The sequence below is a fragment of the Labeo rohita genome, chromosome 18, assembly GCF_022985175.1.
Source record: "Labeo rohita strain BAU-BD-2019 chromosome 18, IGBB_LRoh.1.0, whole genome shotgun sequence".
Lineage (NCBI taxonomy): Eukaryota > Metazoa > Chordata > Actinopteri > Cypriniformes > Cyprinidae > Labeo > Labeo rohita.
Window position 1 is genome coordinate 13,033,979 of NC_066886.1, and position 27,796 is coordinate 13,061,774.

Consider the following 27,796-nt stretch of genomic DNA (forward strand, 5'->3'; position numbering starts at 1 on the left):
CTTGACCACATCCCTACACCTAAACCTAAACTTACCCATGAGTAATCCCTAAAATCAGAACAAATGATAGATGAATGACAGTGATGTACAACTACAAAACACTGATTGTAAGCCTAAACTTCACAAAAACTATAAACTCTTTCAAATCTGACTGGTTAATCGCAATGTTTTTCCAGGGTCAACAAAGATGTTGATCCAGGAAGATGTCGGACTTGGTAAAATCAGGTTCTGCATTAGGCTAACATTTCACCTAATATTACCTGACAGGAAGTGTTCTCAACAAGATTCTTGCCCTGGAAAGCCTGGTTCAGTTTGGCCAACCACAAATGCCTTTTGTTCTTCAGAGAGTTTTTTCACTCTTCTCTTTGATTTGTTATAACTTTTGGCAGTCTATAGCACTCCAAATGTTTTTAGCAGCAATAAATCACCAAAATCTGTGAGCTTCATTCAGTTCAGTGGCACCGTTCATGTTCAGTACCACCAATTTGTCCGACTGATAAAGCGTCCTGAAAACACTCTAAGGTGATACATAGAAGCACTCTGATTAACTTCTTAACTCTGAGTAATCATTTAGAAATGTTATTATAAACGCTGCAGAAACAGTCAGCAGCAGTGAAGCTTCAGAACAGCGTTGGAAAATTGTCCAAAATCACAGATTTTGTTGCTAGGCTTCAGATTTTAGCTTGCTGAAACTCCGTCATTCTCTCTCCCACAAGTAATTCCAACACTGTGAAAAATGTTTGAACTTGCATATCCTTGACATTGTTACAGCACCTTGGAGGACGGGTTCATATCGCTCATCTTTTTCCAGTGAGAGTCATATAGCAGAGGATATCAATTTAAGTGCTTTTTTGAATGCATTTTACTTGGCCTAACTGTTGCTTACACACATAAATCTACAATGCATGCAACTGAATACATGAAAAAGATAATGGAGGAGCCATTTTTTGCTGCTCATAGACATCTTATGTAACATACTCAGAACAAGGCTTTCAGGAAACGGCTCTCACATGCCGTATTTCATTGTCCTCTCAAGCACAAAAGTGAATATGTATCAATCAATTTTTCAATTAAACTGAACATGACTGATCAAGTAATTAGCTTTCATCATGAAATTAGTTGTAAGGGGGTCCTGCACCCGGAAATGACATTTCAGCACCACAGACAGCGACTGCCAGTGACTTTACTTGTTGGGCCACCCAGTTAAATCAAAACAAAATTTTCAAAACACAAAGTGCTAGCCATCCAGCTTTGACCGGCAGGCGCCACTGCAATAGAAGCTTACAACAGTGATTACACATAAAGCAAAGAGAAGGATAACATTGTGGTTTGGGAAAACTTTTATAATGAAGTGCACTGAAAAAATAAAATAAAAATATTTAACAGATGAGTAACAGTCTAGAATAGTATCACACAAAGGGTGATTGTAACATATTCTTAACATAAATCTAGAACATAAAATTAATAAAATACTTAGGCAACAACTTAAAATACATACATCACTGAAATACATCTCAAAAATAGTTCAGTTTTTTTGAATGTGACAACACAAATAGAAGCCCTGCTCCAAGCATTCCAAGTCCAAGCACAGCAGCAAATCTCCTGCGGGTCTTTCCTCTCTGGCCATTATTGGAGCCTGCTTGATGAAACTGAAAGGTGTACTCCGTGTGAGCCGTCTAAAGAGACATTAAGAGTTAAAAGAGAATAAATTATTTTTATTAGAGCACACTATAGGTGTATATTAGCACTGTATGTTGTTTGCTTTGATAGAGCATTTGGACCCAAAAATGGTGACATCAAACTTAAAGAAATAGTTAAACCAAAAAAATCTAAATTTGCTTAAAATATACTCACCCTCAGGCCATCCAAGTTGTAGATGTAGTTTGTTTCTTCATTAGAACAGATTTGGAAATTTAGCATTACATCACCCTTTGCAGTGAATGGGTGCCATCAGAATGAGTCTAAACAGTATTAGCTATTAAGTAAAAGTAAAAGTAAAGCTATTAAGACGTTTTAACTGTAAATTGTCACTTTTGACCAAAATACAAGTCCATGATCCAAAATAATGCTTTCTCCAGTCTATCCCCTGTTGTCCTCTCACATCAAAATCCACCAACATATTTGTTCAGAACTGTTTATGCTTGTAAACTGCTTGATTTTTGCATATTTCTCTACTGATTCAGGCCAGATGAATTTTTCACTGGAGAATGCAATATTATTGACATGTATTTTAACCAGAAGCAACGGTTTTAAAGGGACAGTTCACCCAAAAATGAGAATTGTCATTACTACTGTACTCCGGTGAACGTGCGCCAAAGACTGTCATGAAAGAGAAGAAATTGTTGATAAATGATGTTTAGCTTCATAAAATTATGGTTGAACCACTGATGTCACAAGGACTATTTTAACGATGTCCTTACTAACTTTCTGGGCCTTGAACATGTCAGTTGCTCTTGGATTAATTTGTGTTCTGAGGATGAACAAACTTCTTACAGGTTTGGAACGACATCAGTGTGAGCTTTTAATCAGCTATTTGAACTCTCATTTTGACAGCACCCATTCACTGCAAAGGATGCATTGGTGAGCAGATGTAATGCTAGATTTCTCCAAATCAGTTTTCCTACAAAGAAACAAACTCATCTACATCTTGGTGAATCAATTTGCCTCTATATTTCACTGGAAAAACACTTCCAAAACCCAGTATTTCACACGTCGCAGCATCAGTATCAGGTATGGTGTATAGACCAAGGTAAATTTGAGTTTATATTTAAAAATTCTGACTATATTTTCGTAATTATATTTAAATTATATAAAATATAAATTATATTTATATTTAATCTTAAATTATATTTAAGATTATATCTCAGAATTCTAATACAAAAAATCATTCTCTCGTTTCTCCTCGGCTCAAAATCATGAGTTTATATCCCACATTTCTGGCTTTTCTCCCCTCAGAACTGACAAACTTGCTATTGTTCAGTTAAATCGAGTTAGAAAATCTGAAATACAAGATATAAACTTGCATTTGCGAGAGAAAAAAAGGTCAGAATTATGAGATATAATAGGTAAATGTAAAATGTTATAGGTGTAAATAGTATTTCATGCTCCAGGGCTAATATAATATGTCCCCTATGAACTGCATATGTCAATATTATGTAGACTTATTGTTTAAATCAAATTTATGCTTTAAAAGTAGAGTAATCATAGCGGGTTTCATCCACAGTCCGTCAATTTAAACGTCTGCGTTTAGCTACAAATGGCGTCTTTGACGATAGTATTCTACAAGAATTATTTCCGATTTTGACATAAGGCACACATTTTTTTTCTCTCAATAGATATTACCCTATTCCATTCACTTGTTACCAGTGTTTTTCTGCCACCACAATGCGCACGCAGCTGCAAGTGATGTAACTGTGACGTCTACTCCAAATTGGTCTATTAGAATGTTTCTTATGATAAAAGACAAAACATTATCCGAGAAACTTCTATTTCTATTTTGATGGCTTGCCACAATCAAATGCTGAATGCCTTAAGAACACCAGGAGCTACAACAAGCTACAAACAGGTCTGATTAAACTAATTCCACATTGGAGATTGATGAGAGTTTCCTTGGAATGTGCTAGCGGAGAACATCCTCAATTTATTTGTTCACAACTGATCTCCCTTCATCATCATGAAAGAGACTATAGGAACATCTAAGTGGGATGAAGCGGTTGGTCTCACAGTATTTTTCCTAGACAAAACTATTGTAAATAGAAGCGTCGGAGAAGAAGAACGATGAGGACACGAAGGAATGCGGACATGACTGACCTTGCTGAGCAGGGTCTTAAGACAGAGAATCTCTTTCTGGAGGTCTCCTGTCTGAGTTATTAGTTCAGCACAAAGGACTTGAGCTTCTTTCTTGGGATCACATGTAAGAACAACCTAAACAAACCCAAACAGGCATCACAAACAAGCAGTCACAAAAATTTAAGATATAGCTCTGTTTCTAGCTACCACTTCAGTTGAAAATGCTGAAAATTACTTGAAGGTTTAAAATACAATCAAACTCATTTGTGCTCCCATTTATTAAATGCTGTTATGATGGATAATTTCAGGTAGTTGGAAAGTCACTCTCAGAAGCCATGCACATTTAAACTCAGTTAAGCATATGCCCCATCAGAGTTTTTGACAGATGAAGCAATTTTAAGAATAAGGTTGCACAATTATTGGCACAGTTGGGGCAGAAATCATTCATTCACAAATATAAAATTAGACAGTCTAGTCGTCACACCTTTTTGTGCATTATTTCCTTTAAATGAAAAATTAACCATCCCACATGTTATTCAAACAATTTTTTTTTTACCACTGGAATACACATTTAAAAAAACAAAACTTTTTTTGTGGATTTTGACCATGTATATACATATTCCCTCCTATATATGTGACCCTAGACCACAAAACCAGTCATAAGGGTCAATTTTTGAAATAAATAAACTTTCCATTAATGTATGGTTTGTTAGGATAGGACAATATTTGGCCAAGATACAACTATTTGAAAATCTGTATATCAAAATACTGAGAAAATTACCTTTAAAGTTGTCCAAATGAAGTTCTTAGCAATGCATATTACTAATCAAAAATTAAGTTTTGATGTATTTATGGTGGGAAATTTACAAAATATCTTCATGGAACATCATCTTACTTAATGATTTTGGACATAAAAGCAAAATCGATAATTTTGACCCATACAGTGTATACAAATATACCCATGCTACTTATGACTAGTTTTGTGGTTCAGGGTCGCATATACAGTGTTTTGTGTACAACCATTTGGCTAATGTACCATTATTTTAATTATTTTTATTTCAGCTCTGCTCCTAAACAGCACATAAAAACAAATATAACTGTTGTTCGCTGCTTTACATGTCAGTCAGGCATTTTCCTTCTTTCTAAGTGGGTGGTTCTTGCTCAGAATAAAGCAATGTGGACCAGACTGCCACAAATCAAAAGCCTGGCTATATGAGACTAAAGAAAGAGACAGTAATATGTAATATGTTAATATGTTTTACAACTAAAGTACACAACGAACCTCAGAGGGGCTATGTGGGAACCTGCTGATGACATCCTGTAAGGTTTCTGTCAAGTAACAGCACTGCTGTTTCAGGCTGATCAGAAAGTTGAGGAAATCTTCACTCCTGAGAAAAGACGTTTCACAAATGACACCATTTGTTCATGAAGTAGTTAAATAAACTTTCCATTTCCTCTTCACTTAGCCTTTTCAGGGAGTGCTGCAGGGATTACATATTTTTGTAGGCCAAAACCTGGAAACGAGTTAGCATTTTAGCACTTCCCATTGCCCTAATGGGTTTTTGGTTAAATGCCTGAAATAACACAAGCTTAAGACACATTTTATTCTATGAGAAAAACATAGTGGTCAACATTTGAAATGGATCAAGACCTTTCATTAAAGTTGTCCTAAAACCAAAACAATACCTGTTCTTGTCTTAGGACAAGTTTGATGAACTTTCTTGATCCACTTCAAATGTTTACTACTGTACAACTTAAAGCGTTTACATCTGTACATCTTAAAGTGTTTATACTTGTTTTGAAAAAATGCAGTTGCTAACAAAAGTTGTCAGGGACATTAAAAGTCATCATGTCAAACAGGTCAACTCTTCTACACACAGCCTGATTTTGCTTATAAATCATGTTTTTGTGAACTATTTTCACTTATATACACACATATAGAGCTGGGTCAATTACTTGCGAATTGTAGTCTGCTACTGATTCCAAATTACATGACAAAAATTGTAATATAATTAGACTAATTTTTGAATACTTTTAGATTACTTTTGACCAAACTCATTTATTACATTGATTTAAATAGGATAATCTTGTACCATATTGACACGAGAAAAAAATAAAAAAATAAAATAAAATAAGTAATAAAATAAGTATTTTAAAATGGAATTTATTCTAATTACAAGCACTTAATTTTTGGAATCTGATTATGTAATCCAGATTACATGTAAAGAGTTACTTGAATTGAGAATGTCTACTGCCAGGCAAAAGTTTTTGAACAGTAAGATTTTTAATGTTTTTTTTAAAGAAGTCTCTTCTGATCACCAAGCCTGCATTTATTTGAGCCAAAGTACAGCAAAAACTATTTTTACTATTTAAAATAACTGTTTTCTATTTGAGTATATTTTTAAAATTTATTCCTGTGATTTCAAAGTTGAATTTTTAGCATCATTACTCCAGTCACATGATTCTTCAGAATCATTCTAATATTCTGATTGCTGCTCAAAAAACTATTATTATTATTATTATTATTATTATTTGTTGTTTTGTTGTTGTTAAAAAACAGCCAAGTAGAATTTTTTCAGGTTTCTTTGATGAATAAAGTACAGAAGAACAGCATTTATCTCAAATACCAAATCTTTAATAACATTATAAATATCTTTATCATCACTTTTGATCAAGTTAAAGTGTCCTCGTAAAATAAAACTATTAATTTCTATAATTCTAATTCAAAAAAAAAAAAAAATGTAGACTCAAAGCTTTTGAAATGTACAGTGTGTAATGTTACAAAAGCTTTTTATTTCAGATAAATTATCTTCTTCTGAACTTTCTATTCATCTAAGGAACCTGAAAAAAAAAATCTACTCAGCTGTTTTCAACATCATCATCATAATTTTTTTGAGCAGAAAATCAGAATATTAGAATGATTTCTGAAGGATCATGTGACTGGAGTAATGATGCTAAAAATTCAGCTTTGAAATCACAGAAATAAATTACATTTTAAAATATATATAAATAAATAACTCTTATTTTAAATAGTAAAAATACACTGCCCTCCAAAAGTTTGGAAACACAAGTGTGGATTTTAGATGATATCAGCATAAATCCTTATTTTTTGGTGCAAATACATTAAAGTAACTTGACATTATCACTGAAGACCAGCAATAATAATTTTCATTTTGATTACATACTAATGGCAATATATACATGTCAAAGTCAGACATGCCCCTTTGCCAGCTATGATGCCTGGTTACTGGTTTAAATGGATTTTAAAAGGATTTTAAAAGATTTTTGGGTCAGCACAACTTAAAAGCTTCAACAATTGATTGCCAATTAAGTTTAAAATACAATGAATTTAGGCCCAGATTATGCAGAGCTGTAATAGCAGCTAATGGTGAATATTTTGATGAATCGAAAATTTAAGTTTTTTCTATATATAAACTGTTTATGTAATAAAATATGTTTTCGTAGTTTGTGTTGTCCATTATCAGTGCAAAATTATCACAAATGAAAAAGGATTCATGCCAATATTGTCCAAAACCCCACTTTTCTAGGGCGTTTCCAAACTTTTGGAGGGCAGTGTATTTCAAAATTTGACTGTTTTTGCTGTTCTTTGAATCAATTAAATGCAGGCTTGGTGAGCAGAACTGACTTCTTAAAAAAAGAAACATTAACAATCTTACTGTTCAAAAACTTTTGACTGGTAGTGTATATATATTAATAATGACTAAAACAAATGATATCACAAACAAATCAACAAAGTGATACCACTGTTTACTTGAATATTTCCTTCAGATCTCTTCATCCTAAAATCACGAACATTGAAAACTGAAGCATGCACTTCTTAAATGACCAATGGTATCACTTAATTTGATGACAGCATTCTTGGCGTACTTCTGCCATCACTTACAATTTCAAACTCCTGTAATGGCTCACACATACCACGCGATGTTGATAGTGTTATCTTAACAGGCATTTCCCCAAGCAGCCGTTTTCTTCTCCTAACACTCTGTCAGAGCCTGTGGTAAACACTGTCAGACGCTGTGGAGTTACTATCTCCTCCAGGACAGAGAGATGGGCTCTGAGCGTCACTTTGTTAGTTTTTCTATGACTGAATGAGTGATATGCCTTTGTGGACGACTAAGTGCTAGGTTAATGCCACCGTCCCAACAGGCACCATGAGCAAATCCATCATTTTGTATCAGGTGACATATGGCAATTAGTTGATATATTTTAAATAATCCAACCACCTAAAATAATAACAGTTTAACATTTTTTTCCCTTAAAAATAACATTAGTATCAAAGCCACACGGAGCAATCTGCCGGAAACAACTTACGAACTTTTGTGAAAACGGCAGTGCTTATGTTTACATACATCCCATTAGGCAGGAAATCAACTGTGGCAATGAATTTCACTGTAACTCTATATCCTTTTAATGTGTGTTTATGCAGCAGCTATCAGAAGAGGATTTAACCGCACAATTTACTGTGTGTCCGTCTGCCCTCTCTGTACCTCCCTGACTTTGAATAAAGAAATTACAGATTGATTAGATTCATTAAGCACAGACTTTAAAGTCAAACATGGCCGCTATGCCGCCTACTCACCATCATCCGTCAGAGCCCGGAGCATGCAGAAACAGCACTAGCTCATTTCTCACCTTACAAATCATTACTAGAGCTTATACCATTAAGACAGGCTTACATGGAAGTCTTGTCAAGACACTGTTGTCCTGTTGTACCAGCATGGGAAACATGGTTTGGATTTGATGGGGATACATAATAAACATGCAATAAAGTTTAGATTAGCTTGAGGCTAAATGAGCTTTACCCGCTGTCTATGTTATTAAGAGGCGTCAGGGTGTCCAGATCTACTTTATCAAGATGCATCTGCTCCATGGTGCTGAGAATCTTCTTCTGATCCTCAGGATTAGTTACGCCGATCTTAGAAAAAGACAGCTGATTTGTCATTGTAAACCAGCATTTTATGCAAGATACAATATAGTTTTTCAGATGTGTATCTAAAAATATGTACACTGCCATTCAAAAGTTTGGGATCAGTAAGACATTTAAATAAGTCTCTTATGTGCATCAAAGTTGGTTTTTATTTAAAACAGTAACAATATTAAATATTAATGCAATTTAAAAAAAAAACTGCTTTCTATCTCAATATACTTTAAAATATAATTTATTTCTGTGATGCAAAGCTGAATTTTCATCAGCCATTACTCTAGTCTTCAGTGTCACATGAGCCTTCAGAAATCATTCTAACATGCTGATTTATTATCAATATTTTTTTGGAACCTGTAATTTTTTTCAGGATACTTTAATAAAGAAGTCAAAAATAACAGTGTTTATTCATTATTCAATTTATGCATTCATTATTAATGAATACTTTTATTTGGCAAAGATGTGTTAAATCAATAAAAAAAAAAGTGATAGTAAAGATTTATATTGTTAGAAAAAATATATTTTTTTAATAAATGCTGTTGTTTTTTACTTTTTATTTATCAAAGAATCCTGGAAAAAAATTATCACAGATTCCAGAAAAATATTAAGCAGCACAATGGTTTCGTACATTGATGATAACAGAGTATCAAATCAGCATATTAGAATGATTTTTGAAGAATTGTGTGATGTCTGATGAACATTCAGCTTTGCATGAAAAGAACAAATTATTTTTTAAAGAGTATTAAAATAGAAAACCATTATTACCGTAATACTATTTTACAATATTTATTTTTTTCAGTATTTTGAATGAAATAAATGCAGCCTTGATGAGCATGAGACTTCTTTAAAAACATTACAAATCTTACTGATCCTAAACTTTTGAACAGCAGTGTGTATTCATTCATTTTAGCTACTAACTTAAAGAAAATTTGTTTCTTTGCACAAAATTTGTGTTTTTCAGGATCTGCATACCTTTTCCAAGTCCTTCTTCTCCATGATTAACAGATCACTCCAAGTGATATCATTTTTCTGTCAGTGAAAAAAGAAACTAAGGTGTATGTCACATGGGAGAAGGAATATCCATCAGAGACAATTAAAATTACCTAAAAAAAAAAAAAAAAAAAAAAAAAAAAAAAAAAATACACAGAAATCAACTCTGTAACTGATTTACAATGAAGGTATATGGAGCAATCATACTGTATTGTACTCGAACAAATGTTAAAAACAAACTCCATCCACAGGAATTGTGCTGCTAATACATATCCATTAGTTAAATCGTCTGAAAAACTACTTTCAGAAGTCAAATAATAAACACTTTTAATAAATAATTCATGTAAACATGTCAACAAAAATATAAGCTTAATACTTCTTGATTACTGGCCCCATAGAATTCTAATGTAAGTGCATTACATTAAACTAGGGCTGTCACTAACGATTATTTTGGTAATCAAGTAATCTGTCGATTATTCTGACGATTAATCGGGTAATCGGATAATTATAGTTATTTTATTTTATAGCAATAAAAATAGACCTAAGTGAACAATAGCCTTTAAAATGACTTAAAATAAACATAATAGTAATAAGGCAATAATAATTAGTTTAAATAAAGTGTCAAAAGCAAGTAATCATATGGTTTCATTAAACAAAACTGTTAAAATACATAATGTATTATAAACAACAAAGCTAATGTGCAGTACGTAATATAAAATATTGACTCAACAACATTTAATTCAAATGTCCAGTCCACTTAATCTTTAATATTAGGCCATTTCTTTATGATAAAAACGCTACAGCCACTGTAATTTGATACTGACTGTAATAGTGAGAGTTTAAACTTTTATTTTGAAATCACATTAAATAGTCAGCATATTTAGAAAGCTAATGGTGTATTCTCTGTAGTTTGCATAGGTTTATAAATTATTTACCTTACAAATCTGATGAAATAGCACACGTTGTGTTCCCAGATGAATGTTAAAATAAACCCAAACTCACAACAAAATGCTGAGATGGAGTTTGAGACGTTCCACACAAGTAAATGATAAAAGTTTGCAAAGCAGCATTTAAAGTTATTGTGAACAGAGAGACTCTGAGATGCACGTTCATAACCTACGTGCATGTGAATAAATAAAGTGCATATATTAAACCTGCATTGCATATACTTATTTCATTAAATCATAGCGTTTGTGAACTCTTAATAGCATTATGCTTTATTATGATTTTTAAATGGGTTTAGCATGTGGAATGCGCCACTTCCGGTATTTTGCCGATTACTCCACATGGGCAAATGCAATCGAGCATTTTTTAAAATTTAATACTCCAATAGAATCAAGGAACTATGGAAGCCCATTTTCCCCACTAAATATATATTAAAAAAAGGTTATTGCGAACGAATAAGTTTTTTTTTTTTTTTTCAGAATTGCATGATACAAACTCGCAATTCTGACTTTTTTTCCTCAGAATTGTGAGATATAAACTCACAATCGCGAGTTACAAAGTTGCAATTCTGAGAAATAAAGTCATAATTGCTTGATATAAACTCGCAATTGTGTTGTGAAGTCAGAATTCCGAGATATAAACTCCCAATTCTGAGAAATGAAGTATTTTTTCTCCCCAGAACTGGACTTTATAACTGCGTTTATATCTCACAATTCCGAGGGGAGAAAAAAAAAAAAATTTGCGAGATGTAAATTCGAAATAGCAAGAAAAAAGACAGAATCGTGAGATAAAAAGTCACAATTACCTTATTTATTTTTTATTCAGTGGCAGAAACGGGCTTCCATTAGGAGCCGTTCCAGCCCTACAATAAACATTTGTTAAATAAATCGTGACAGTAAAATAAATCGACTGGCTCACCACCATGATCTCCGAGAGATGATCCAGATTCAGACCATGCAACAGAAGTTCAATATCACTCAGTCTGGAGCAACTGTAAGATTAAACAAAAGAATAAATCCACATTCACAATTACATATCAATATCTAAGCTGCTTTTATGCTGACTCCCAAAATGATTTTATAGTCAGGACCAGCATATGACTGCTACTAATCTGTATATTTAATTACACATTTTTAAGGGATTTTAAGTCTCTTATGCTTATCAAGTCTACATTTATTTATCAAAAACACAGTAAAATATAACAACTTAAAAATTGTTTTCTATTTTAATATATTTTAAAATGTAATTTATTTCTGCGATGGCAAAGCTGAATTTTCAGCATCACTACTCAAGTCTTCAGTATCACATGATCCTTCAGAAATCATTCTAATATGCTGATTTGCTGCTCAAGAAACATCTTATAATCAATGCCAAAACACTGACTGTCTGATGAAAAAAAGTTCAAATGAGCATTATTTATTTGAAATTGAAATATTTTTCTTTCAAAATAAAAGGATTTCTGTTTAACTTCAGTCACCACTAGAGGGTGTTACAAACCAAGTCACAACACAAACGCTCACCTCTCTTTGAAGGAGGAAGGATCAGCATTTTGATTGAGAAATTTATACAGTGCCTCAGCTTTGGAGTGTGCATTGCCATTTACAGTAGAGAGCTCTGTAGAATGAAGGATCCTGGAAATCTGAAAGAGCAATGATTTTAATATTTCTCATTCTCAAGACCAAAAATCACTTTTTAACTGTAGTCTGTGATTTCTGACACAGGAAATGACAGCAGATACAGCGTTGATCTACCTCGGGGTAGTTGAACACTTTAGCCATGTCAGCTGCTGTCTTCCCCGTTTTGGTTTTGATGTACTTATCTGCTCCTAGTTGAAGCAGTTTCAACACGGCTGCTTCACGTCCATACTGCACTGCTATTGTAAGGGCCTGCTCCATCAGAACAATAAGTGTAAAGCGAGAATGTAATAATAATAATAATAATAATAATAATAATAGTAGATAATCATGGATACAAACAGCCAATGAATATAATAAAATGCACGTACAAACAAGTTTTTGTTAACGGACTTCATTGTTGATCTTACCGTAAGTCCATTATCATTCTGAAAGTTCAGTTCCGCTCCGTGCGAAACCAGCAAATTAATCACCTGACAATAGCCGTCTCTGGCTGCCAGCATCAGACACGTCATACTGCTCCTGAACAAGGGCACAAAACGAGACAAAACAAAACCGCCAGATGTTACAGTGATCATGGTGATAGGAATACATCATACATTCAGGAGGTTATGTTCTCTGCCACATTTAGATTTAACACGAGTCATTTATTGCAGTAAACGGAGATGGAACTGATAGAAGCAAACTAAGCAAAAGTGTAATAGTGTTAAAATAAGACTAGAGACTTGCACCACTGGTGTTTTTTGCTATGGGCTTGTTGAGTAATGACGTGAAGCATCCATTGAATGCACCAACAAACGCTGTTTCCGGGTCCAAACCCAAATCTCAGCAGCCGTTTATGAGCACTGTTTATTCATATTAAACATTTAAGCTAAACATTTTCAAATTTACAGTGTACACTACAGTTTCCGTGCTCACAGCGTCCCAAACACAAATATTTTTTATATTTACTCATTTATATTTTCATTGTATGGCTATCTGGGATTTTGGTATGAAGTTAAAGGGTAGGATTATAATTTTTTGGTAGTATATCACATCACATTGTGAGTGTATAAATAGTACTGTTTGTTGTTTTCTCATGTCATCTGATAGAGCGTTTGGACCCTAGAAGTCACGTAAGAGGTGACGCTTGACGTCAGACTTAAGCTAAGAGTCACCATCTTAAAGTACAATACAAAGTATTCTGGCGGTTTCATGAAAACAATATCTGAAATACATAAAACCATTTTGAGAGTTTCCAACAGTGCAGAAACTGAAGCTTGTCACTTCATATATACACTGCTTGTCACTAAATATATTTGTAAACAAATCTCACATTTCAAGTGTATTTTGAACTTCCAAAAATGTTTAATAATTAATTTAAACAATTGTAGTGTTATTCTAGTGTCATTGAGATATTATAATTTTTTATTAATACTTATAATTTACCAATTTAATTCAATTTTACTAATTTTTTGTTTAGTTTATTAGTTTTATTTAATTTCATTTGTATTCGTTTTTATAGTTTTTTCCCCCAATGTGTTATTCAATATAGTTTTTATTAATTTTTATTTAATTTAATTTTTTTTTTTTTTTAAATAAGTTAAACTGAATGAACATGAGAAATGCTGCCTTGGCAAGATTTTATTATTATTATTATTATTATTATTATTATTATTATTATTATTATTATTATTTTTATTATTATTTTTTTTTTTTCAAAATTACAAAAAAATTATGATTTTAGTTAACAATAAGAGGGCCCTACGAAATATGTTTTTTTTTTTTTCCCAAATTCTGTTTGTTCGTTTTTGCCATTTAAAATTTTCCAGAGTCTGTTTTAAAAAAAAAATCTATCAAAAAGCATGTCTAATTAATTGATATCATGAAACTTATACAATTTAACAGCAATTTATTAAATGTTTAACCAAATTAAATTTTTAAGGACTTATGAAATACTTTTTTTCTCAAATTCAGTTTTATTTTTACCAAATTCTGTGTTTTTCATTCGTTTAATGGTTTCAATAAATTTGAATAATCAAAAGCATCTCTAATTAGGTGATTCTGTAAAAAAAAATAATTTATTATTTATTTCAGAAACACAGTGTTGTGTATTTTTCTGGTAAATAAATTCTGGTAAAAAAAAAAATTCTGGTAAATATTCCTTAAAAACAATGTTTTTTATTATTAGTAGTAGTAGTACCATCATTACATTAAGTAATATATTACTGTCATAGTTTCTTTAAGTTAAACCACACTTTTATTTTGACGGGTTGCTGTGAAGACCTTTAAGTTTCTGTTTGTATATATGATACAATGATAGTTTTTTTTTAAAGAAACTGTAAAATGTTCACAAAGTGACTCTCAGAGCAGTTCTAGAGATCATATTTATGTTCATGTACTCATATATTGAGGCGGCAGAGGCTGAAAACACCACGAGCGTCACGCACATATCAGTATGTGCAATTTTGCGACTTTTTGAGTCAACAGTTCATAGCGCATTTTGATTTAAGTATACTTAAGTATACTTGGATTTATTACTCCAAAATTTGGCAAATCACCACAACATTCCATGTTGTACAGTAAATTCTGTTTTTATGACTGGTTTCTGTGATTCTGTCCGTGTTTTTCACATCGTGGAAATCATAGGGCCCTACAATAATTGCACATTGTATTCAGTCGCAATTTTAAATAATTTTAGATGATAAACAAAAACTGTACCCCCAGGCTAACACAACTTACAGTTACACTGATCAAGAACATAAAACATAACTAAGTTATGTCTGATATCTTACTTAGGGCACCAAGAGAATCCAACACGACACCCTGTTTGTAAATCACCCTTAAACGAAACTCCATTCAGAATAATCAAAACACCATAAAGAGAACTACTGCGCCAAGGTAAACAGACAAAAACAGTTTACACCTTGCGGAGGACAATCTATAACCTGTAAAAAACACAAAAGAGGAACTCTGTAGTCATTTGTGTTCAGAGCTCGCGTCGCTGTCGTAAATATACAGCTTTATCTAAAGATCACAGTCTCAAACATCACACCTTAAATCTATGGGAAAATCCTAAGGCCATTAATCAACCTGGGTGGCATTTCCCAGAGAACATGACGGTGGTGAATTGAACTCCACAACATCGGGCACAGGTGAGCAAGGGCAGCAGTATTCATCATCTTGACATTATCTCCTCGCTATCTACGCATTTCCCCTTCAGTGACTGTATTTGTGACAAATGTGTGGAAGTTTAAATGCATTTTCCCAGGCTGTCCCTTCCACCAAAACCAAGGGAGCAATAAGGAAGCTTACTGAATCAATAAAACAAGATCCTAATAGCTGTAACCAGGGTTTAAAACCATCATTTTATTTTTAAGTACTCCTGTCCCCATCTTCAGAGAAATCTGGAGTAAGATGTTCGTTCTAGAATAAATGTGAACATGCATTAATTCATCTCAAATTCAATATTCCTCAAAATGAATAAAATGCGGTGATATTCGTCATTATTAGTTTGGCCTATAAATATAAAACAAAATCAAGAGAGAACTGTATTACTGTTAATTATAATTGTACTATAAACTAAGCATGAATAAATTATATAAAAACTTAGAAGCTACAATGCTAATTCTTCACTTTCAAACTGTCAACTTTTAACCCTCCATAGAAACTCAATATGACATCACTACAGAAAACATATTTGTGATGTCTTCAAGCTTAAAATTGGACACTATAACAATTTCAATAAACATTTTCATTATTTTTAAATGCGTTTATTTATTAAAAGTTTGTTGTCTCCAGGCAACATTGTATAAGAATGGTCAAATTTAAACATTTGTATTATTATTAACATTTACTAATGTGAACATGCATTAATTTATCTCAGTTCAGATTTAGTATTCCTCAAAATGAATAAAAGGTTAAATTCAACTCAGAATATGACGTAAACCAGCAATAATTAAATATGTTAAATAATACAAATATGCTTTATGCATTTAATACCATTTTATTAAACGATGTCTTTGCTGCAGACCTTCAATTATCCAATTCAGCCATACTAATAAGCAAAAATTACTTAAGATAATCTACCATTTGTTTTTCTTTTTTGCTGAAGGGTTTTGGTGTGAAAAGGCTTTTACATTTGCCAAAAAATAGAACTTTTTATATTAAAAACAAACAAGGAAGCCCTGCCCAGATTTAAAAAGTAATGCAAAAGTAACGCATTACTTTCCATAAAAAGTAACTAAGTAATGTAATTAGTTACTTTTTTAGGGAGTAACTCAATATTTTAATGCATTACTTTTAAAAGTAACTGTCCCCAACACTGCTTATTAGCATGCATATTATTAACATTTTGGTTAGGGAGTCGGGCTTGTAATCGAAAGGTTGCGGGTTCGAGTCCCAGGTCCGGCAGGGATTGAAGGTGGGGGGGAGTGAATAACCAGCGCTCTCTCCACCCTCAATTCCACGACTGAGGTGAGTCTCTTGAGCAAGCCACCGATCCCCCAACTGCTCCCCGGGCGCCACAGCGATAGCAATATGGCTGCCCACTGCTCCGGGGTGTGTGTTCACGGTGTGTATGTGCGTGTTTGTCACACTCACTACTGTGTGTGCACTTGGATGGGTTAAATGCAGAGCACAAATTCTGATTATGGGTCACCATACTTGGCCACACATCACATCCTTTCTTTCCTTTCATATTGGCTGTTTATTAGCACTTATAAACCACCCATTTTGCAAAGCCTGAACTTAACTTTTCTAACTATTAATAAGCAGCAAATTAGGAGTTTGAGGCAAAAGCTGTAGTTAAGGTTTGTTAATAGCGAGAACTTGACCTTAAAATAAAGTGTGACCAACGCTTCTTATATAAATGCAGCACAACTAACTAAACTGATATTTGAAATCAGAATCATTTGGAACAACATATGCATGTCAGCACGCAGCTCAAAATCCTCACCGGACACATTATCAAATAAACTACATGAAAGAACGGAAGAGCCATTTGCAAAAGACTTGCATGCTCAGCAAAACGTGTTTTCTGTAAGGTCACCTGGCCCAGTGACTCCTGGACTGAGTTCTATTCATGATCAAAGCCTGAAATATTATGCCTAAATGTCAACAATTGGTAAAATGACAAGTATGCAAGCAAAGTGGTATTAAGTGGTATTCTTCTGTGAAACACACACACAAAAAAAGATATTTTGATAAATGTTAATTTAGACTCCAATGACTTTTATTGATGGACAAAACATTTGAAACATTCTTTAAAATTTCTTTTTGTGTGTTCTGCAGAATAAATATACACTTTGAATGATAGGGTGAATAATGAGTGTTTTGATTTTCTGGGTGAACTATTCCTTCAAGTATTGAAGCAAGGTACTGAAATAATGATACATAGTTTTATGGGATTGACCAGGGGTTTCCAAACCTTTTTATCTGCCGAAACCTTTAAATGTAAAGTAATTTAATGATCCCTCTTAAGATTGTTAAATATTTAATTAATTTAATGACAAATGGTATTTGCACGCACCAGGTTCTCTGATGTTGGTTACATCACATGTAAAGCAAACAGATCAAAAAATTTACCCTTAGGACTGGTTTTGTGGTCCAGGGTCACATATCTGGTTTTTAATGTATTACACATCTCATATTAAAAAAAAGAAAAGAAAAGAAAAGTAAAATTATATATTCAGCTGTTGCTCTCAGGCAACACTGTACCACCTGGATCACAATTATAACCAAACCATCGTATCAGTTTATCACATCAAAACATTACATATTAGTGTTGTTTCAAGGTAAAACATTATAAATCACCAGAACCTTACATATCCTTAAGAGCATGCAAATACACACACAAGGACTCCATGTGCACAAACACATGACTCCTCATTGCTTGTAAAAGTTGAGGAAGCAATGCCTCTTACAAAATCATGCAAAATGCAAATACATTGAGATATAAATATCATATACAGGTCATAAGTTCACATACACCTTGCAGAATCTGCTAACTTTTAATTATTTTACCAACATAAGAAGGATCAAATAAAATGCATGTTATTTTTATTTAGTACTGACCTGAATAACATATTGCACATAAAAGATGTTTACATACAGTCCAGATTTCGAGATCCATCTTTTCGCAACTGAGGGACTCATATTCAACTATTACAAAAGGTCAAATGCTCACTGATGATTCAAAAGGAAACTTTTTGCATTAAACTTTTTGAATTTGAAGATTAAGGTAAATTAAATTTATTTTGTCTTCTTGGAAAACATGCAAGTATCTTCTGTAGTTTCTGAAGGGCAGTACTAAATGAAACAAATATGATATTTAGGCAAAACATGAAAAATGTACACATCTTCATTCTGTTCAAAAGTTTTCACCCCGTGGCACTTAATACATTGCGTTTCCTTCTGAAGCATCAGTGAGTGTTTGAACTTTCTGTAATAGTTGCATATGAGTCCCTCAGTTGTCCTCAGTGTGAAAAGATGGATCTCAAAATCATACAGTCATTGTTGGAAAGGGTTCAAATACACAACAATGCCGAAAAACCAAAAGATTTTGTGGGACCTGAAGGATTTTTCTGAAGAACAGCAGGCAGTGTAACTGTTCAGAACAAACAAGATTTTCATGTTCAACTATCACTCAAAAAAAAACAGCTGTGGATCATTCAGACAACAACACAGTATTAAGACTCAAGTGTATATAATGGGGCCATTTTTATAAATTCATCTATTATTTTCTCTTGTGGACTATATGTAAACATATTTTATGTGAAATCTTATTCAGGCCAGTACTAAATAAAAAAATAACATGCATTTTGTATGATCCATCTTATTTTGGTAAAATAAGTAACACTTTGCAGTTATAGAAAATCATGTGACGTGCACATGTCCAGAAAGTGGAAACAAAATCGACCTCTGTCATGTGACGACTTTTTTTACATTTTCATTTAGTACTTGAGTTCTCCTTACCTAAGATAGCACTGATTAATTAAATTTGCGTCTCGTTTTATTAGAAAAAAATAAAATGTGCTACATTGCCTGGTGGCAACACGGTACCATAGAGGGTTAATATTTAATCAGGATTTCAGTTTTAGTTTGTTTAATTGTGCAGCCCCATTTATTTCTTGCAATTATACATTTGATTAAATTATACAATCATAATGAGGCATTTAAACACTTACTACAAGCCTGTGATTTCACATGTGAAACAGAACGGAAACCAAATGTAAAATGTTCGTCTCAGCAATTTCAAATAATGAATCTCAACTAATCTGAAACAGACCCTCTTGCCAAATGATGTCTGGCTTAGTCTAAGCATACTGTATTTGTTAACAAAAAGATTTAGGGAAATGCAGCTGCTATGTGCGGAGCACTGAGAGGGCAGAGGAAGAGGATGAATGTTTGACAGGCCCATCACTTGCCAACATCTCCCTGTTCCTTGTTACCGATCTTTAAATATTTTGTCTGGATAGGACACAATCACTTTCTCACCAGTCGAGTGAACAACATGCTTGTTGACACTCCAGTTCATGTGAGCGGTTTGGGTGGCAGATGATAAGCAGCTGGAGGCTGCCCTGAAAAATGCCTTGGTCAATACACTATTGAGCACACATCACCTCCCAAACAGAGTTGTTAGGAAGACTTGTTTGAAACACTGTCTGGCCAGTGTTAATGTTTTGTAGCTGCTGGGAGATTTTTTTCACATACTCTCAATCAATAGGGCTAGACCTAGACGCATGTAGATGAGTCAAAGGATGAAGGTCTCCACTAGGGTCTTTTTTTTTATACACTTATACACTTTTTTTTTTATGTGGTCAGAGTCTGATTGTTCTCAGTGCCCCTGTAGCATTAGTCTGGTTTCGCATTCACTTGATTCCATCGAACCCTAGTGCATTTGCGTTCATCTTACGTCATCACAAACGTGCACAGCACATGATAGAAAACAGAACATTGGAATATATTGATTTTTTTGGTGTTGTTATGCACAGCAAAGTGAATGACACTTGTGTTTTCTATACAGTATGTGCACTTCCAAATGGACTTTTTTGAGGAGAAAGCTGATTGTGAACCATTCATTTGCTGATTTGATTGTAATTATTTTGCAAGTACTGAACTAATGATATCCTTACTGGATGAAACAGATGTGCAGGTTACTTTAAATGCCCCACATTGCCCACAACATACATAAATAAATTACTGTAAAAAAATAAAAAATAACTATATATATATATAACTAGAAATGTGTATTTATTATAAAAATACCAAGTGAGTTGCAAAATTGTATTTGCATGACCTTTTTAGGTCTAGAAATTAGACTTTTAAATAAGGCTACACCATATTATACACATTTTTTGGAGAAAGAAAAAAAAACAGTTGTTGTGGGGTTAATTAAAATGAGTAATATCTTGATTTTTAGTTGTTTTAGCTTATTTTTTAGCTATTATAAGTCATCTTGAGGCCCTTTTGGAAGTTCACTGGATGAGAGCCAATGCACCGAATTTATGCATATTTCTTTCACTTTTTAAATTACGCACAATAACAGGAGATGCATAATCAGTAATACTGGTAAGCTAATGCAAGCCATTTTACATTGTGGCTGGGGCTGGGCGATATGGGCAAAAAAATTATCACAGTAATTTTTTCATATCAGTCAATATCGATAATTATCACGATAAATGTCAAATTTATTTCTTTCAAATCAGATTTTTGCTCCAAAGTGAAAGTTGTAGAAACCAGACCAATAATTTCCCTTATCAAAATAAATATCTAAACAGAAAAATTAATTTCTGCATGTTCTAATGAGTTATATTGTTTCAAATCATAAAAACAGGTTCGGGTTGTCTGATAATGATAATAATAATAATTTTACTTTTGCAGAGGAAAATTTTTGTTTATTATAAATCTGTAAAAATTGTAGAAATCTCAGTTTTATATGGTTAAATATATTCTGACCGTTTCTTTTTATTTTATTTTATTTTAAATTAAGCAGTGGTGTCCTATAGTAGCAAGCATACATTTTAAATCATGATAAACAGTTAAAACCACACATAATGGTACCTCAATACCATGGTAAAAATATAACTACATGGTTTTATAGGTAGCCTATTTGTATGAAAAATGGTAGACTACAAACATTCAGTATAAATGCACACATGCTATAGCTCAATCACAAATACATACATACTATAATTATATACCATTACTCCTGTAATAAAATTCAATGTAAATATCCCACATTGCTGCCACAATACCATGTTGCAGTCAGTGTTACTACAGTAAATCCATGGTAAATGATGGCGACGTGTAGACTGAAATGCCTTCTGACTGTCTCGCTGCACACAGTTTTAAACTAGTTTAAATCACAGAGTCATTTGTGTTCATCGCTGAATTCAAGTGTTTCACACTGGATCTCACAGTGCTGTTTAGTGCTCGCGTGATGGAGCCATTCACATATCGCATCTTTTGCGTGCTCAAGTTCGTTATTTCAAATGTAGGCGCGTGGCAGCTGCGCTCATAAAGGAAGCGGCGCAGTCGCAACACGCTCGGTTTCTCCAGGCACGTCCGCGCCACATTGAGATTATATAAATGCATCTTTTTTAGTGAGCGCACGCAGCACGCCAGTTTGAACTTTGGTCCGAGCAGATGAACTTTCGTTTTACTTGTGGCACATAAAAATTATATCGAACATTTATGAAAATTTCATATCGTTTTATCGTAGGAAAACTATATTGCGATAATTATTGTTATCAAATTATCACCCAGCCCTAATTGTGGCCCAGCTGAATGCTTTTTTTTCGTTTTGGTAACCCGTTACTGGACATATTCACTCAAGGAATAAATAATTTGCAATGCCATCAGTAACTAAAAACTTTTGTATGATGGCACATCCTCACTGTTACATGTCAGCCAAAGCCCAAACCCCAAGACTGCCTTAAAAAAAATATTGTGTGCAGTGCACTTTTAATTCCAGTACATCAAGTAGTAAAGAAATCCACAAATCTGACAACCAAATGACCTGAGAAATGACTGTAGTCAACATTAATATTCTTCAAAAATTTCAGAAGAAAACACTATCAAGTCTGACGTCACGATTCACGTATCACCGTTTCCGGGTCCAAATGTTCTATCAGATACCAAAAGCAAACAACAAATGGTGTTAATATACGCTCCCTTTTATCCCAATACTGAAATCTCAGATGGCCAGACAGTGATTCATCTTTTATTAATCATTAAAGTATTGGTGTCCAGGAGGATGTGAGCCCGAAGACTGTAGTGTACACTGTGAGTCTTTAAAAGCTTAGCTTAAATATGTGTTATGAATAAACAGTGCTCATAAACGACTGTTGAGATAGTAATCTTAATTGAAATGAGTAGAGACTTGTACCCAGAAACAGAATCCCTACGTCACGACTTAACAAGCAGATAGAAGCCAGATTCTGTTAGGGAAAAAATAATTAATTTAAAAAAGACTAAGATTTCATTTCTTGCAATGTGAAAGTTCTTATTTTAATCTCATAAATTATATAGGAGGAGGCAAAGTTCAAAATATTTTTACATTAACAATGTAATTAATATTCCATTTTTTAAAACCATGTATGAATCTTAACACGAGTGTTTAAGCATTTTACATTTTTTCAAAAATAACTCAAGGCAGTAACAATTTAAACAATATATTTTATTCATAAACTTATGTTCAGCTATTCATTTTAATAATTAACTTTTAACTATTTTAACATTTTTTAGATCATCAGTCATCAAAGCTTGGTAAATATTGGTCAAAGACACAGAAATTTACTTTAAATTTCACCAAGTTGATTGCTCACTAAAATCTCCCACAGATTATGTTTTCATGCCATTTTAAATCTCATTTTGATTAACAAAGTGGTTATATCTAAGTGTGTGGGCTGCGTACTTTTTAATTAATCTTCCCATTAACTGGATTATGTTGTTAATTCAGACTGATTTGTGAATGCGGAACGTGCACAAACACAAGAGGTGGGATTTATTGCATGAACCAATCACAGCCGAACATAATCAGTCGTATCCAATCATATCGCGATGGAGGCATTGTGTCCTTTCCCATGACTTTCCCCCATTCATTCTCAATTACCCCACACCAAACTCACCGCATGCTTTAGGGGGTCTGTTAAAACTCAGTGGGCTCAGGGGTGGCGAGAGATACATGGACTCCCACTGTAATTTTACCTGCTGGTGTCACTGTTGGACAATGTTTATTTAGAAAAATTAGTGATTTATACTTTTTAACATTATATTTTGTAAGTTGTTTTTAGTACTAGGAATTTTTTTCATTATACAATATTTTGAGGAGGCACTGCCTACTTTGCCTCCTTGGCGTAAACACCCCTGATGCATGTATGTATATTCTTTACTGAGTCTGAAAACCATTTATAATGTTAATTAGCAAAAAATAAAAATAACATTTGAGACCCTGGACCACAAAACCAGTCACAAGGCTCAATTTAGATTGAGAATTGAAACTGAATATTGAAATTGAATAAATAAGCTTTCCACTGATGTATGGTTTGTTAGGAAAGGACAATATTTGGCCGAGATACAATTATTTGAAAATCTGGAATCTGAAGGTATAAAAAAAAATTAAAATATTGAGAAAATCGCCTTTAAAAGTTGTCCAAATGAAGTTCTTAGCAATGCATATTACTAATCAAAAATTAAAATTTGATATATTTATGGTAGGAAATTTACAAAATATCTTCATGGAACATGATCTTTACTTCATAGCCTAATGATTTTTGGCATAAATAAAAAATTGACAATTTTGACCCATACAATGTATTGTTGGCCATTGCTACAAATATACCCGTGCTACTTAAGACTGGTTTTGTGGTCCAGGGACGCATGAGCAATCACACTGGCAAAAATACTTTCTTACCTGTTGCAGACATTGGGGTCAGCATTGCGACTAAGCAGCAGAGCCACACACCTGGAGATCATCTCTTCTGAGGCAGACGCTGCTGTGCAAGCAGCCATCAGAACTGTATAGTGGTCTATGTAAGGAAGTTAGGGAAAAACACAGACATACCACTTCAGAATCAAATTATAATTTGCAAACAAGTTCTGCAGTGGTATTGTTCAAATCACAGGATGCACATGTTTGTACACACTTCACGTGAGTCTCAATATGGCCTAACTGTTGTTGGACACTGCTAGTGTTTCAGTCACGTATCCGACCGGGAGCAGTCCCGGTGTTGTGTTGATGCAGAAAGGAGACACATCTATGTTAGGGGTTTGTGTGCTGTGATGATAGCTGCGTTTAGACTGCAGGAGCAGGTCTGCTTGGGAGTAGGATGCAGACACAGTTTAGTTGCGTCTGCGGTGGAGCAGGAAAATAAATAAAGCTCCGGTGTTGGGCCAACGCAATGACGCCAGCACCACGCTCTGTATACCGCCATTATCAATCACTTCTGCATTCTTCCCCTTCTGTGCGGAACACAGACCAGGAAGTGGCAGCTGCATTCACATTTAATTATTTCCTGTCTAAGCCCGCAGCTTCAGTTGCTCGAGACCCCCTCTGGAACTCTTCTCCGTGGATGTGTCTACATTGCTTCAGTCGCTCATGTGCCGACATTTCACCGTGACCAACAGATGCGTTCAATTTTGACAAAAAAATTAAAAGAGCCAATGTGTAAACCAGAAACACACCAGCAGATTAATTACACGTTACAATAGCTCGGCATGTGCGTCACAAACATTAAGTAATGGCAGATGAAGGACACTGAGGCAAACTCTAATTGGTTTCCGTCCTCTCTAGCACGTGGGTTGAAATCAAAAGAATGTAACCTACTTCAATGTTGACCATATTAATGAAAACCAAACTATTCCCCCTGAAGGATTAAGTCTAGCCATGCTTTTTTGATTTGATATCACTGGGTTCCTTCCCTGTGGCTGATGCAAAACCCCATCCTCTCCAATAAAAACCCACAAGAGTCACAGGAAGGCCATGTAGTGCAACATCAGATTGACAGCACCTGCTCTTGCCTTGTCAAACTCAACCTTTGACTCTTAATGGTGCACTGAATATTTTAGCATTTATTCTGAGAGCAAAAACGTTGCCTGTTTCAAAAACCCACATTTGCGGTCTTGGCCACTTGCATGTGAAAGGATGTAAGTGTGCAAAACCGTCTCATGTCTAACAAATGCCAGAGTTAACTGCCTTTAACACATGCTAAACCCACAATATCCTTAATATCACTTCAGGGCGGTTTGAGTATTTGAGGCTGAGCGTATCCCATCATTCATCATGTTCAAGTGCCCCAAAATCTTAAGATTGAGTAAAGCTTTTTATTTAATTAGATATTATGTATAATTTTGTGGTATAAAATAGTGTTGCACAATTTATTAGTGCAGAGATTAGTATGTGTATTTTGTAAAACGTCATGCTTTTTATCATTTCACAATTAAACTAAGGCTACGCAATTGAATTGTTTTGTCCGTTACATAATCCTGGACAGACATATGAAAGTTTAGAGTACAAAGCATTGACTTGTGTAAATAAAACTCTGTTAAAGCTGCATTTTTACAACACTTGACTTTAAATATTGGAAATGACGTCACAAAGATCGCAAATGTGGGTATCGGGACAGGCCCCTTATCTCATGTGAGTGCTGTTTCTAACAAGAACAAAACTACTAAATGCTCCGTAAAAAAAAGACAACCTTAAAGCCAAAGATAAATGTGTCAATACATGCAGAAATATCTTAAAGGGATAGTTAACCCCAAAATTTTGTTGTTAATTATTCACCCTCACGTCGTGCCAAACCCGTAACGCCTTTGTTCATCTTTGGAACACAAATTAAGATATTTTTGATGAAATCCCAGAGCTTTCTCATCCTGCATACAGAAACACAACTGACATGTTTAAGGCCCAGAAATGTAGTAAGGACATCACTAAAACCGGCCATGTCAGGTTAGTGCTTCAACTGTTACGTTACATAACTACAAGAATACTTTTTATGCACAAAAAAAACAAAACAAAAATAACTTCATTCAACAATTTTCTCTCTTCGCATGCATGTGGTGCTGATAATGCAGGAGCTGTCGTTCTGACGTAGAACGTCCATCTATCTTAGTTCATTGTCTGTATATTGTGGTTCAAATAAGTAAGGCTAGTCATCCTCTCTGTCAAAATCAGACATGTGTACAAAGTTCCACGTTCAGCATCGGTCATCTTCTGCCTGTAAACAAAGCATAGTGCATCCGCATTCTGCATCAGAACGCCGGATCCTGCGTCAGCAGCACCACACGCATGCGCCGTGAACGTACATCAAAGACGTACACAGAAGAGAAGAAATTGTTGAATAAAGTCGTTATTTTTGTTTACTTCGTGCACAGATAGTATTCTCATAGCTGAACCACTGATGTCACATGGACTGTTTTAACGATGTCCTTACTACCTTTCTGGGCCTTGAATGTGACTGCGGCGTTGCTGTCTATGCAGGGTCAGAAAGCTTTTGGATTTCATCAAAAATATCTTAATTTGCATTCTGAAGACGAATAAAAGTCTTACGGGTTTTGAACGACACTAAGGGTGAGTAATTAATGACAGAATGTTCATTTTGAGTGAAGTATCCCTTTAAGACCCCATTGAATCTTTCAATATGAAGCTCTGGCACACATATCAATGGTTTTATGAGGGTCTTTTGAGAAGACTTTTATTGTACAATAGAGAAATCCTCTCCATTTACCTCTGCTGAAGTTTGCACTTGCACCATGATCCAGCAACAGCTCTGTGAGCTCATAGTGGGCCACATGGACAGCGCACATGAGAGGAGTCCAACCAAAGCCAAGCCGTGTCTCCACGTCCAAACCTGATAGATGATGATGAGATAGACATATTTTTGTAAGTTTATTACTTGTGTCGCCCAAATAAAAGCTATAAATACGAGCACTTACCACTGTCGAAGAGTTCACGCACCAGCTCGACATTCCCTGCAGTTATGGCTCTTTTCAAGGTGGATACTTTATCTTCTCCATTCAGAGGTGCTTCAGAAAACTGTAGGCAAAATCAAAAGATTGTTTTTTTAATTATGTAAATAATCTGTGTACATAACTAACTAAATGACCGTATGCTAACTGTTAGCTACTCATAGGGCGAGAAGAGCGTTGGACGTGAGAAAGAACAGTTTTTTTTACCTCAGCGCACGATTTTTTGTTATTATCAGAATATCCAATATCCCACTCGTCGCTGCTCCCATCACTTTCATCGCCAGCGGGAAAAGCATAGCCAATCTCGTTTAACATGGCTATGGTGGACAACTGGAAATTCCCCTTCACCTGATTATTTCAACGGCAACTTCTCGTTGATGTCGTGCGTAATGACGTACGCGGCAACCACGCCACAATTGTATATTTAATGAAGCGACCAATGGAGAAGCGTTAATCGCGTACTTAATTCTTATTGCATTGTTTTATTTTGTTTTTAACATGAATGTAATTTGTTGTTGCTTCTCGTGCATAAAGATGCATATGCTCA

At 34.2% G+C, this 27,796-nt stretch overlaps 1 protein-coding gene across 4 annotated transcripts; it reads right to left on the reverse strand.

Annotated features, from left to right (window-relative positions):
* Positions 1-923: 923 nt before the first annotated feature.
* Positions 924-27,796, reverse strand: asz1 (ankyrin repeat, SAM and basic leucine zipper domain containing 1). 4 transcript variants are annotated; one of them, XM_051135387.1, is made up of 13 exons: positions 27,457-27,796; positions 27,217-27,316; positions 27,009-27,131; positions 24,197-24,311; positions 12,711-12,822; positions 12,418-12,552; positions 12,187-12,305; positions 11,588-11,657; positions 9,704-9,760; positions 8,613-8,740; positions 5,072-5,177; positions 3,811-3,924; positions 924-1,676 (listed from the first exon to the last, which is right to left on the reverse strand). In XM_051135387.1, the coding sequence occupies exons 1-13, from the start codon at positions 27,562-27,564 to the stop codon at positions 1,515-1,517; spliced, it is 1,449 nt and encodes a 482-aa protein (XP_050991344.1). In that variant the 5' UTR covers positions 27,565-27,796; the 3' UTR covers positions 924-1,514. The 4 variants fall into 4 exon arrangements, with proteins under 4 accessions (XP_050991344.1, XP_050991346.1, XP_050991343.1 ...); XM_051135389.1 differs by having other exon boundaries at positions 8,613-8,725; positions 27,457-27,795; XM_051135386.1 differs by having other exon boundaries at positions 11,585-11,657; positions 27,457-27,795.